Source organism: Chiloscyllium plagiosum, unplaced genomic scaffold (assembly GCF_037043375.1).
Source record: "Chiloscyllium plagiosum isolate Xiang-an unplaced genomic scaffold, Cpla_swu_hap1 HiC_scaffold_19, whole genome shotgun sequence".
In the NCBI taxonomy this organism is placed as follows: domain Eukaryota; kingdom Metazoa; phylum Chordata; class Chondrichthyes; order Orectolobiformes; family Hemiscylliidae; genus Chiloscyllium; species Chiloscyllium plagiosum.
Window position 1 is genome coordinate 12,037,086 of NW_028270157.1, and position 12,585 is coordinate 12,049,670.

Consider the following 12,585-nt stretch of genomic DNA (forward strand, 5'->3'; position numbering starts at 1 on the left):
AAGAGGATATTGAAGATGAGTGAAAGTGTTGGGAGAAAATAACAGCACTCCCATGACAATATGCAAATGATGCAACATGATAAACATTTTGAAAATGTCTTGGGCAATAAAGTTGTCTCACATGACATAAAAATATTTGTGAACGACTATAATTTGTTTTCCATTCAAGGTCTTGTGTACTGTTGAAAATCACTCAATAGAGCTGGAGGCAATGGTGTAAAATAACAAATGATTCTTGTTTAATCGTACAGGTTTCCTTTTACTTAATTGAACAATTCAACTACTTTCGATTAGTTCAAGCCTTTACTCAGTAAGTACTCTAGGCCTGAAATTTCTGAAAGCCGGAGAAACTTCCAGAAGAAGGGGTTGAGACTTGTGGTCAATGTTCATGAGGGTGAGTTAATTGTTCAAAGGGGTGGCTACTACACTTCATAGGTATAGAGATAAGGTGGAGGGAGATGATCTGGCGCTGATCCTAATACTAAAATAAGACAAGCCCAGTAGTTGCTATCTTCCGAATGATTATTATTCTTTGAATACAGACATTGAGGGTGTATCTTCTCCTCCAATGACAACAAACTAGAATTTCTCAATGGGCTCTCAAAGTGTAAACCATTTAATGGTCACATCTTAAATGCCAACATCCCATTCCTGCCATGATAAATCCTAGCAGTACCTTCCCTGTGACCAATGTGTGTTTATATAGCATTTTCATTTTATCAAAGCAAGCCAAGGTCCTTCACGGGAATGTTATAAAACACAGAAGTTGACACTGGAGTCATATAACAAGACGTTAGGACAACTCACCATAAGTTCAGACAAAAAGGTAGATTTAAATGTAGAAAGAGAACTGGTAATTAAAATTAATGTCAAAATTGCATTAGTTTAAGCCTTCAAGTGGAGAATTGAATTATTCTTACATGAGATACCAATCAGGATAGATATAACCTTGTTCCACATAGCTATATTTGTGCCTAACTAGTTAATGTTTATTGTACCTATTGCTATCAGGCAATAACCTTCGATTTGTAATCTAAGACAAGTGCATCTTCATATTAAGACTCTTCAATGGCCTATGCTCTACCTGGGATAATTAGACAGGGCCAGAGACTCAGCATGGAAAGGAGCATTAGTAACAGCACTGTACCCCAGCCAATAACTGTCTGGATTCCTGATGAAAGGCTTTTGCCTGAAACGTCGATTTTTCCTGCTCCTCGGATGCTGCCTGACTTGCTGTGTTTTTCCAGCACCACTCTAATCTTGACTCTAATCTGCAGTACCCACTTCTGCCTGTCTCTGATTATACTCAGAGTCCAATGCAACATAGTGATCAGAGATGGAAACCATCGCTAAAATATCCAAAGAGAATATGTTTGATCCAAAAGGAATATTTTTTAAAGTCATGTATGTTTGCCATGTTCACAACATTACTAATTAAAAAAGACACAGAGAGTCAGCCAGTAACTTTGAAATGTGAAACAGTCAGCGTCAACAATAGGAATAAAGGAGCAGTCCTGAAGGAAACCTCCACCTTCAAGTTGGTAAGTGATACAGAAAAAATAGTGGAGAGGAAAAGACCAAAAGTTAGTCACACTGGGAGGAGACAGGCACCATCATGGAGAATGTTCTATGGGAGCTATTGAGTGGTCTGGAACTAAGGTTAAAGGTCATGAAGACAAGGGGGATACATTTTACGATGACACATAGACCAGGCTGGGAAGGCAAGAAGATTAAGGGGACTACTTAGCTCTTGAAATAAGTATCATGCTATTGCAAGTAGCTTCCAAGAAACATGACAGTACACACAGCAAGGGCCCGAAAAGTCATTTAAACTGAGTGCACAGTATCACAAAGTGACATTGTTTAAATGTAGTGGGAAAAGACAGAATTGGAAAATCAAGAGCAAGACTCTAACAAGAGGAATGTAATTCCAAAGACAGTCAAAGTTGGGCCAACACAGGATTAGACAGCTTGACGTAAACAATTCTTAACAACAGAATTGCTTCAAACATAAACATTAAATTTGAAGCTGAAAAGTTAATACATTACTGTATTCAGCAGACCCTATAGAATATGATAACAAAAGTGATGAAAATATAAAAAGATACTGATACTTGTGACTATGTTTTAAAAGCTTGTAACAGTTACTTTAATCTGAGAACAAACAATATTCTGAAAAGAAAAGGTATCTCAGAGGAATTCAGCTTCGAGGTGAGTTCATTGATAATTTCATGAATGTTTTCTGCAGATTAGTAGAAAATTTTGGCAATACAGCTTTGAAATCAAAATTCATAACAAACAGAATTATTGTTGGAGTTATTGATACATCTTTGTCTGACTGCTCACAGTCCAAATAGATTGAAATTTCAAAAAAGTCATTCTGATTATGGTTGCATCAAAAACCAGAAAGCCTTACATATGGATCCTGAGAGAAAAAGAACAACCCTCAGGAGAGCAAAAAAAAAGATTCACTTTTTAAGGTATGGAACTCTAAAGAGGCACTTGACAGACCAACACAAAGAGTGTAAACAAAGCAGCAGAAACCAAGAGACAGCATCAGTACTATGGAACAACAAAGGCTCACAGGCAATGGTGTCAAAAGGAGCTGTAGTTCATTTCCAGAAGGTTTACTGATATAAAGCACAGCTTCAGAGCAGCACAAAGCCAAATACTTACTCTTAGAAAACATATTTGCATGAGATGATATACCTCCATTAGGGAAGGTAGCAGAGATATTCCGAGAGGAAATTCGTGCTTCAATCAAAATTTGTGACTCAACTGACTCAAGTTTCACAGAATTTACTTGGATCAATAAATAGCTTGTGAATTTTAAGCTTCATACAGGAACAAGTGTCACTATTCTGTCAGATCGGCTATCACAGTCTACAGTTGCAGAGATGAAACTACACAGTCCAGCTGGAAGAATGCTTACTATTAGAGGTACATTACAGGAAATACTGCAACACAAACAAAAATGGTGAGAGTTGAAAATATATACATGGTTTGCAATCAATATTCTTCACTTTTGAACCTGCAAGCGTTGTGCAGAAAGAGGCCATTCAGTCCATCAAGTCTGCACAGACCCTCCAAACAGCATCTCTCCCAGACTCAAGTCCCTACTCTATCCCCATAACCACCATGGCTAATCCACCTAGTCTGCACACTACAGACAATTTATCAAGGCTAATTGGCCTAATCTGTGCATCTTTGGAATATGGGAGGAAATCAGAGCACCCAGCAGAAAGCCACACAGACCCAGGGAGAGTGTGCAAACTCCACACAGATAGTGGCCTGAGGCTGGAATCAAACCCAGGTTCCTGGCGCTGTGAGGCAGCAGTGCTAACCACTGAGCTACTGTGCTGGCCATATCTTAGCCTCAACAACATTGAGGTTACAGAAGTCCTTTGACTGGTTTTCCAGAACAACAGCTTTATAAACAAACAGCTGTCAAGCAACTGGTTAAGGAATGCCCTGTAGAAGATTTCATTGGGATTCTTAGACTCGTAACAGAGCCCAAACCGCTGAAAGAATCCTTTGTGATTACCTTGATGGCAAAAGATATTGCTTCATTCTGTCAGCAAGAAGGAAGTCACATATTTACCAGGACTGGTGGAAACGTTTTCTATTCCTAGCCTCACGAAACAATATTTCAATCCACTGTCTCTCAAAGCAGCGTAGTCAATGTCAATGTCAGAGATGGTGCTGAATGAGCAGCAGGTTTCCAGCAACATGACTGAGGATGTGAAAATGTCTAGTTGATCAGTAACCATGGAAAATAAATGAAGTTGTCCAACCTAATTGACTTAATGAAGTAAAGAGTTTAGAGCCATAGAGGTCTACAGCACAGAAAAAGGTCATTCGGCCCTTTTGTGCCAGTCAAGCATCTAACTATTCTAATCACAGTCCATATCCTTGGCATCGCAAGTAGACATCTAAATACTTCTTAAATGTAATGAGGGTTTCTGCCTCTTACAACCCTTAACAGGCAGTGAGTTCCAAATTCCACCATCTTCCAAGTGAAAAATCTCTTCTGCACATCCTCTCCAAACCTTCTCCGCCTTACCTTAATCTATGCCTCCTGGTTCTGGATCTCTCTACTGAGGGAAGGTCTCTTCATCACTATCCTATCTCTGCCTCTCGTAAGTTGATACATCTCAATCTTATCCCTCCTACTTCATGTCTCCTCTACTCCAAGGAAAAACAACCCTCGTCTATCTAATCTCACTTCATAACTAAAATTCTCCATCGCAGGCAACACCATTGTAAATCTCTTCTAGACCCCCTCCAGTGCAATCATACCCTTCCTAAGAGTTTGAATCTAAAACCTGCACACAGATACTCTTGATGTAGCGGTAACAGTTGAACTATCAGCAAATGGAGGGCAAAGATTTGTTTGAACCAAATGGAGATGAGTAGCATGTGGGTGCATGGAAACCAGACCAATATCCACAGAGTCAGGCCATGAAGAAGAAATTGCCTGGTCTAAACATCCAAGATACCACACAAAAAGAGAATACCTCATCCAATAAAAATACCCCTAACAGCTGGTAACTGAGGCAGCTCATTGGCACCAATCCACTTGCGAATAAACCTTCAACAAGATAGACACCGCCTAATGGGACATTGTAGTGAAAACAAAATCAAACAGTCAAAAAATGTCTTTAAATTAACCTGTTCAGATATGCAATGACCCACTTCTAAAACAAAGGGGATCTGACCTGGGACTCTCCAGCCCAAAGGGAGAGGCACCAAGTGCTAGACCATAACAGCATTGACCAAGCCAGCTTTCTTGGCTGAATATTGGGGTGGCACGGTGGCTCAGTGGTTAGCACTGTCGCCTCACAGCACCAGGGTTCCAGATTTGATCCCAACCTCAGGCGACTGTCTGTGTGGAATTTGCACATTCTCCTTATGTCAGTGTGGGTTTCCTCCAGTTTCCTCTCACAGTCCAAAGATGTGCAGGTCAGGTGAATTGACTATGCTAAATTGCCCATAGTGTTAGGTGCATTAGTCAGAGGGAAATGGGCCTGGGTGGGTTACTCTTCGGAGAGTTGGTGTGGACTTGTTGGGCCAAAGGGCCTGTTTCCACACTGTAGGGAATCTAATAGGGGCCTGTTGAATTATCTGTGGTAGAGTTTAGACATAAGAGATTCTTAACAAGTGGGGGCACTTGTTCTTTGTAACAGGTTGTAGTTTATTTAATGACATCAATAAGTACAATTAATATTGACTGGCTAGGTACACTCACAGCTATCAGCAGTCAGGTATTTTATATCTGTCTCTGATAGCACCTTATACAAGACCATTGTACCTAGTTCAGAAATCCACAATAATATGCAAGAGAAAATATGAGGTCATCAGAGCAGCCTTATTCCATTATGGATCTTCATGTGATTAAAGGTACCCCCGAAGATGTTATGGGCCAGCTACCTGAGCCAGCAAGGAAGTGTTCACTTGTGAAAGAGACTCAGGGGATTTAAGGATCCTTAAGGCCAGGTTTAGTAGAAATAACATCCTACGCAGAAGATAACCAATGATAAAGGATCGTCCTGCACAGTAATGATTAACATAGAATCAAAATCAAACCTCAAACAGGAAATCTAATAGTCTTCAAAGTCAGGAAGGAATGCATTCCGGAACAATTTTGCAACCTCCAAATCACCTATACTGGTCAAGTCAGAAACCTGAAGGTTGGGAGACTGTAAGGACTACGGATGCTGGAAGTCAGAGTCGATAGATTAGATTCCTTACAGTGTGGAAAAAGGCCCTTTGGCCCAACCAGACCACACCGACCCTCCGAAGAGTAACCCACCCAGAACCATTTCCCTCCTAACACTAACACTACAGGCAATTTAGCAAGGCCAATTCACCTGACCTGCACATCTTTGGATTGTGGGAGGAAACCGGACCATCCAGAGGAAACCCACGCAGACACGGGGAGAATGTGCAAACTCCACACAGACAGTCATCCAAGGCTGGAATCGAACCTGGGACCCTGGTGCTGTGAGGCAACAGTGCCAACCACTGAGCCACCATGCCGCCCCTGTGACGCTGGAAAAGCACAGGAGTTCAGGTAGCATTCTAGGTGCAGGACAGTCAAAGTTTCATGCTGAAACCTTCGTCAGGACTGACAAAGGGTTTTGGCCTGAGACATTAGCTTTCTTGCTTCTCAGATGCTATCTGACCTGCTGTTCTTTTCCAGCATCACAACAATTGAACCCAAGTTTTGGGTATTGGGTAGTGATAAAAACAAAAGCTGATACATACATAATTGTCCAATTGTTAACTACAGAGAGCAAAGCTTTGGGGGAGATGTAAGATAAAAGGTCTGACAGAGTAAGTGTCAAAGTTCCATTAGATCTCTACTTAATCTTATAATGTCACATAGTCTTTGGGCAGAGGAATGATCTTATATAAGGTGCTATCAGAGACAGATATAAAATACCTGACTCCTGATAGCTGGAAGTGTGCCTAACCAGTCAATATTAATTGTACCTGTTGATATCATTAAATAAACTACAACTTGTTAAAAAGAACAAGTGCCTCTTCTTGTTAAGAATCTCTAGTGTCTAAACTCTACCACAGGTAATTCAACCCTATATTTGGCCACAAAAGCTAGCTTGGTCAATGCTGTTATGGTCCAGTGCTTAGTGCCTTGCCCTTTAGGATGGAGAGTCCCAGTTCAAATCCCCTGTGTTACAGAAGTGTGTCATTGCACATCTGATCAGGTTAATTTAAAACGTTTTTTGACTGTTTAATTTTGTTTTCACTACAATGCCCCATTAGCCTACCTTATTGAAGGTTCATTCTCAAAGAATAGGAAGTGGATTGGTGCCAATGAGCTGCCCCAATTATCAACTGTGAGTGGTTCCAGAGTCCCACATAACAAGGAGCTTAGGGCCTTGGCATCAGTGGGGTTTGTAATGACGAATGAGTATTTTATACTGGAGGAATTGCTCAACTGGCACTCAGTAAAAACCAGTGAGCAAAATATTCATGAGTGAATGGGATTCGATTTGATTGAGGATGTGGGCAGCCAAATTCTGGATGATGGCAGGTTTACAAAGGGTAAAGTATAGGAAGCTGGCCAAGAGTATATTATTTTCTAATCAACTTGTCCAGAGATGTTATTACACTCCTCTGGAGCAGGTGGGACTTGAACAAAGGCTTTGGAATGCTCAAACCTAGCAGTAACAAAATAATGATAAGGTTTTCAGCAGCAGATGAGCCTAAGCAGGACAGGCAATGTTGTAGAGGTGGAAGTTAGCCCGTATTCACAAATCAGCTTTACTAACGTATTCATTACCTTTCATAATCTGCGGCTGATGGGCATTCACAGAGGAGTCAGTCCTTTTGTGACGCAGTGGTAGTCTCTATTTTTGGGCCAAACAGTCCCAGTTCAAGTTCCCCATGCCCCAGCAGTTTGTCCTAATGTGGCTGACAGGTTATAGAGTCATACAGCATGAAAACAGGCCCTTTGGCCCAACCCATCCATGCCAACCATGTTTCCTAAACTGAACTAGTCCCATTTGCCTGCATTTGGCCCATATCCCTCAAAACCTTTCCTATCCATGTACCTGTCCAAATGCCTTTTAAATATTGTAATTGTATCCACCTCTGCTACTTCCTCTGGCACTCATTCCATACATGCACCACCCTCTTTATGAAAAAATTGCCCCTCAGTTCCATTTAAATCTTTCCCCTCTCACCTTAAACCTATGCCTTCTAGTTTTGAACTCCCCTATCCTGGGATAAAGAACTTAGCTCCTCACATTATCCATGCACCTTGTGATTTTATAAACCTCTATAAGGTCACCCCTCAGCCTCTTCCATTCCAGTGAAAAAAGTCCCAGCCTGCCCTTATAATTTAAACCTTCCAGTCTCGGTAACATCCTTGTAAATCATTTTTGCACCCTTTCCAGTTTAATAACATCCTTCCTATAGCAGGGCAACCAGAATTATACATTGTACTCCAAATGCGGCTCCACCAAATTCTTGTACAACTGTAACAAGAACAGAAATTGCCAGAAAAGCTCAGCATGTCTGGCAGCATCTGTGGAGAGAAATCACAGTTAACGTTTTGGGTTAAGTGACCTAACTTCAGAAGCATCACCAAACCTCAAACATTAACTCTGATTTCTCTCCACACACACTACCAGATCTGCTGAGCTTTTCCAGCAATTTCTGCTTCTGTTTCTGATTTACAGCATCTGCAGCTCTTTCAGTTTTCATCTTTGAACAATTGTAACATGACGTCACAAGATTAACGTCCAAATAATTTTTGAGACACTCTAAACAGGAACATACAGAAACTCTGGTGCTGGGTTTGGAAGTGCATAGTCCTAATGTACATCTCTGAATAATGAATCATTCAGTGGACTCTGATTTTCTCAAAACAGCATCTGATTCCTGCTGACTGGTAGGAATGCAGTCATTCCTGAGGTGACGGCCAATACTTAGAGTGCATGAGGAAGCAGGTCATTTGTCAAACACCATGAAAAGCTGCCTCTTTGACTGTTTCAGTGCTGAGGTAGATCATTTAGCCAAGTGAGAATAGCAGACAGTACACAGAAAGAAACTGCATCAGCTGTTCCATCTGGACACGGGTGTTGTCTGTACAAGATGGGGCACAGAGGTGACTGCAGTGCAGGATCTTCAGTGAAATGCATATTAGAAAGTACCTTCGGTTTGGTCCAGAGATTACATCCCAAGTTAAACAGGCATTGTCATATGCAATTTATGATTTAAAAGCCAGACATGCCTCATAAAAGCAGAAAGTTACTCACAACAAATGAAGCAATATCTGCACAGACTTAGCTTGTCTGATCCGGAATCATTGGGCACCTTGATGTAAGAACATAAGGAAGAGGAACAGAAGTAGAGCATTCAGCCCCTCAATCCTGCTCTGCCATTTCAAATAATCACGGCCAATTTTCTCCCTCAACTCCCATTCCTGACTGCTCCCATAATGCTCTCTTCACTGAGAAACCAAAATATATTGAATGGTAAGGCACCTACAATGCTCTGGGATATATAATGCCGGAGATTCACACTGTGAACGAAAAAGGTTCTTTTCCACTCAGTTCTGAATGAATTGCCACTTATCCTGAAATTGTGTCCCTATCCCAATGGGGACAGGGCTATGGTGCAGGAGGAATAATTGCTCTGTCTATTGAATCAAGAAGGGAAAGAGAAGGAGGTGATTCAATCCATCAAGATCATAGGAATCCAACTTTACTTTCCCTTTCCTTTCCCTATCGACTGACTATTCTCTTTTTTTTCAGGTATTTATCCTTGAAATCATGACTGAACCCTAGTTCAGTCCTAGATTGAGTTCAGGGTTCTCTTAAGGTTAACATGCAGGTTCAGCTGCCGGCTAGGAAAGCAAACGCAATGTTAGCATTCATTTCAAGAGGGCTAGAATACAAGAGCAGGGATGTACTGCAGAGGCTGTATAAGCCTGTGGTTAGACTGCATTTGGAATATTGCGGGCAATTTTGGGCCCCATATTTAAGAAAGGATGTGCTGCATTGGAGGGGTGCGGAGGAGGTTTACAAGAATGCTCAGGCAGATGAAGGACTGGTCTTATGAGGAGCAGTTGAGGACTCTGGGTCTGTACTCAATGGATGACGGATGAGGGGAGATCTGATTGAAACTTACAGAATACAGCGAGGCCTGGATAGAGGGGATTTGAAGAAGTTGTTCCCACTAGTAGGAGAAACTAAGACCCGAGGACCACAGGCTCTGAATGAAGGGGTGACCCTTTAGAAATGAGAAGAGGAATTTCTTCAGCCAGAGGGTGGTGAATCTGTGGAACTCATTGCTGCAGAGGGCTACACAGGCCAAGTCATTGAGTGTGTTTAAGACAGAAGCAGATAGTTTCTGGATTAGTAAAGGGATCAAAGGTTACAGGGAGAAGGCAGGAGAATGGGGTTGCAAAATATATCGGCCATAATCAAATGGCGGGGCAGACTCGATGGGCAGAATGGCCTACTTCTGCTCCTTTACCTTATGTTCTTATGGAATTTGCGTTCACCACTTTCTCAGCCACTGAATACCAGTTCCTGACCGTTCACTGCATATAAACAAAATTCCTCACGTTCCCAATGATTTGTTTGCCAATTGCTTTAAATCTGTTTCTTGACCCTACCCTTCGTGGGCATAGTTGACTGCTATCTATTCCATCTGTCCACCTCATGATTTTGAACACTACTCTCAAATCTCCTCCCTATTCCGAGCAGAACAATCCAACAGCAGGTATCAGATGTGACACAACCCAGACACAAAACATCACTAGGCAAAAGTGAGGACTGCAGATGCTGGAGATCAGAGTCTAAATTAGAGTGATGCTGGAAAAGCACAACTGTCAAGCAGCATCCAAGGGGCAGGAAATTCAATGTTTCGGGCAAAGCCCTTCATCAGGAATTTAGATCAGAATGGTGCTGGAAAAGCAGAGCAGGTCAGGCAGCAACCGAGGAGCAGGAAAATCGACGTTTCGGGCAAAAGCCCTTCACCTGATGAAGGGCTTTAGCCCAAAACGTCGATTTTCCTGCTCCTCAGATGCTGCCTGTCCTGCTCTGCTTTTCCAGCACCACGCTAATCTCGACACAAACATCACTATCCAATTCAAAACCACATTCTTCAGCTCAATATCAACACACTGCACCCATTACCGCACAGCACCAGTGGAACAATTTTTACACATGAGCTTTTTTGTGAGAATGTTAAATTAGGTCATCGATCTTTCTGATACCTGGCAAGGGGGATGTGATAGCATGTCTTTATATATACTTATCTACCAGCTTTCACACACTTGGGACATTTTCAAAGTGTTCCACATTCAGTTTAGAGCTGTAATCACTGTTGGTGCTTGCCTAGGGAGAAACCAATTTACACACAGCAAGGTCACACAAACAGCAATGAGATAAACTGCCTAGTTAATCTTTTTTGGGTGTTGCTGCTTGAGTGATGAATCCTGTCTCAGAGACCAGGAGAACAACCTATTTAACTTCAAAACAAAGTAAAACAGCAATAAATCTCCGCACTCTCTATACACTGGATTCAAACTGTGCGAGCCCATTTCGGCTACAGCAGACGGAGATTGATCCGTTAGGGCTGCCATTGAATCCAGGTCATGGGGTCAAAGGTGAAAGGCCAATGTCAAACCCAATGCACCACCCAATTCAGCTTAGACAACTTTGTGAACCTACCTGGAGTTGATTTAAATGTTCAGATAGCTGTTAGAACTGGCATCTGAGGAGGTCTCTCTCCTGAGAGGGAGAACTGCAGTTCCAGCGAGGTGGTGTAAATCGGAGTTTTACCTGGCTGGAACCCCTACCAATTTCCAACCACCAGCTGTAGTATAAATGCAGTTCAAGTTAAAGTCATTTGTTACTGTAAAGCAGGCAATCCAAAAATGCCACCTTTTTTTTTAATCAAACACGAGACACATTCTGAAATTAAAATATTCTTTGGTTGGAAAGATGATTGACTTACCTTGGTTGTTTTTACTTTATTTCCAGAGGCACAGCTCCAACCTGTGCGATCAGGCAAGACTTTACATTCCTCTCCTTCCAGGCATGGCTGCATCTGACACCACCATTTCTGTAAAACTATTGAGGCTGGTTCAATATCAAACAACATTGTGTCAGCTTAATTTCCCCACAAAGGACAAACACAAGTCAATGGCATATTACACTCAGATTCAATGGAGAAATTTTGCTACACTTGCACGGGGTAAACCCCTCTGCTAATTTACAGCCGACACACAGAGCAGCGCACCTCGCGCCATAATCTGTTACATTCCGAGAGGCAAAGAACTATCCAGAGGTCACTATTTAAAGTAAAAATCATCAATTTTATTCTTTAAATCCAAAAGAGAACATTAAACAACTATTTACAACTCCTTTCTCTTAAAGCTATCTTTTACCTCCCACTCTTATAATACTGGTCCGATAAAAAAAAACCCCGGTTAACATTTACTAAAAAAAATCACGTTTCAAAACTAGTCAGCTTTGCCAATTGTCCTTTGTAGATTTTCCTCCGTAGATTTTCTCTCCAGGTCAGTTTCGATGTTCTGCTGCACAAGCTTATAGACAGGTACCCTTCAGAAAGCTGTTGTGCTGGCAGTCTGTACTTGTTGATGGCTTGGCAGTTCTCCCCCTAACTGTTCAAAATGTCCAGTTTTATACCCCAAAACATCGGATCATTTCATTCATTTTAATATTACCAAAATACTAAATTCAAATTTGATTGGATTTTGGTATCTTGGGGCATAATTTAAACTGATGAGCCGAATTTAAATTTGCTTTGTTTTATAGCAACCCAGCTGCTGCCATTTGTTTTGACCAAGTGTTCCATTGTTACCTTGTTCAGGACTTTGTCAGTCCTTCATCTTTTCAACTCTCTTAAAGGTACAGTACACCTCCATAACACATTGCTTCAAGTTTTCTTCCCATTTCTAGACAATGTTGCCCTTCATATAGAATCCCTACATTGCAGAAGCAGGCCATTTGGCCCATTGAGTCTCTGAACAGCATCCAAACCCCCTACCCCATCTCTCTAACCTTGCATTTCCCATGGCCC

The 12,585-nt window shown here is 41.6% G+C and overlaps 1 protein-coding gene across 3 annotated transcripts in view; it reads right to left on the reverse strand.

The window, feature by feature from the left end:
- LOC122559859 (chemokine-like protein TAFA-2) overlaps positions 1-12,585 on the reverse strand; it is a 289,286-nt gene that overhangs the window by 21,906 nt on the left and 254,795 nt on the right. For 2 of the 3 annotated variants that reach the window (XR_015760509.1, XR_015760510.1), the window contains exons 5-6: positions 11,497-11,621; positions 11,211-11,355 (exon numbers count right to left, since the gene is read on the reverse strand). Coding sequence is in view for 1 of the 3 variants with exons in the window: in XM_043709983.2 (XP_043565918.1) it covers positions 11,497-11,621 (125 nt within the window). In the remaining 2 variants the exon portion in view is untranslated. The remainder of the gene's footprint in view (positions 1-11,210; positions 11,356-11,496; positions 11,622-12,585) is intronic. The other variant, XM_043709983.2, reaches the window with a different exon arrangement.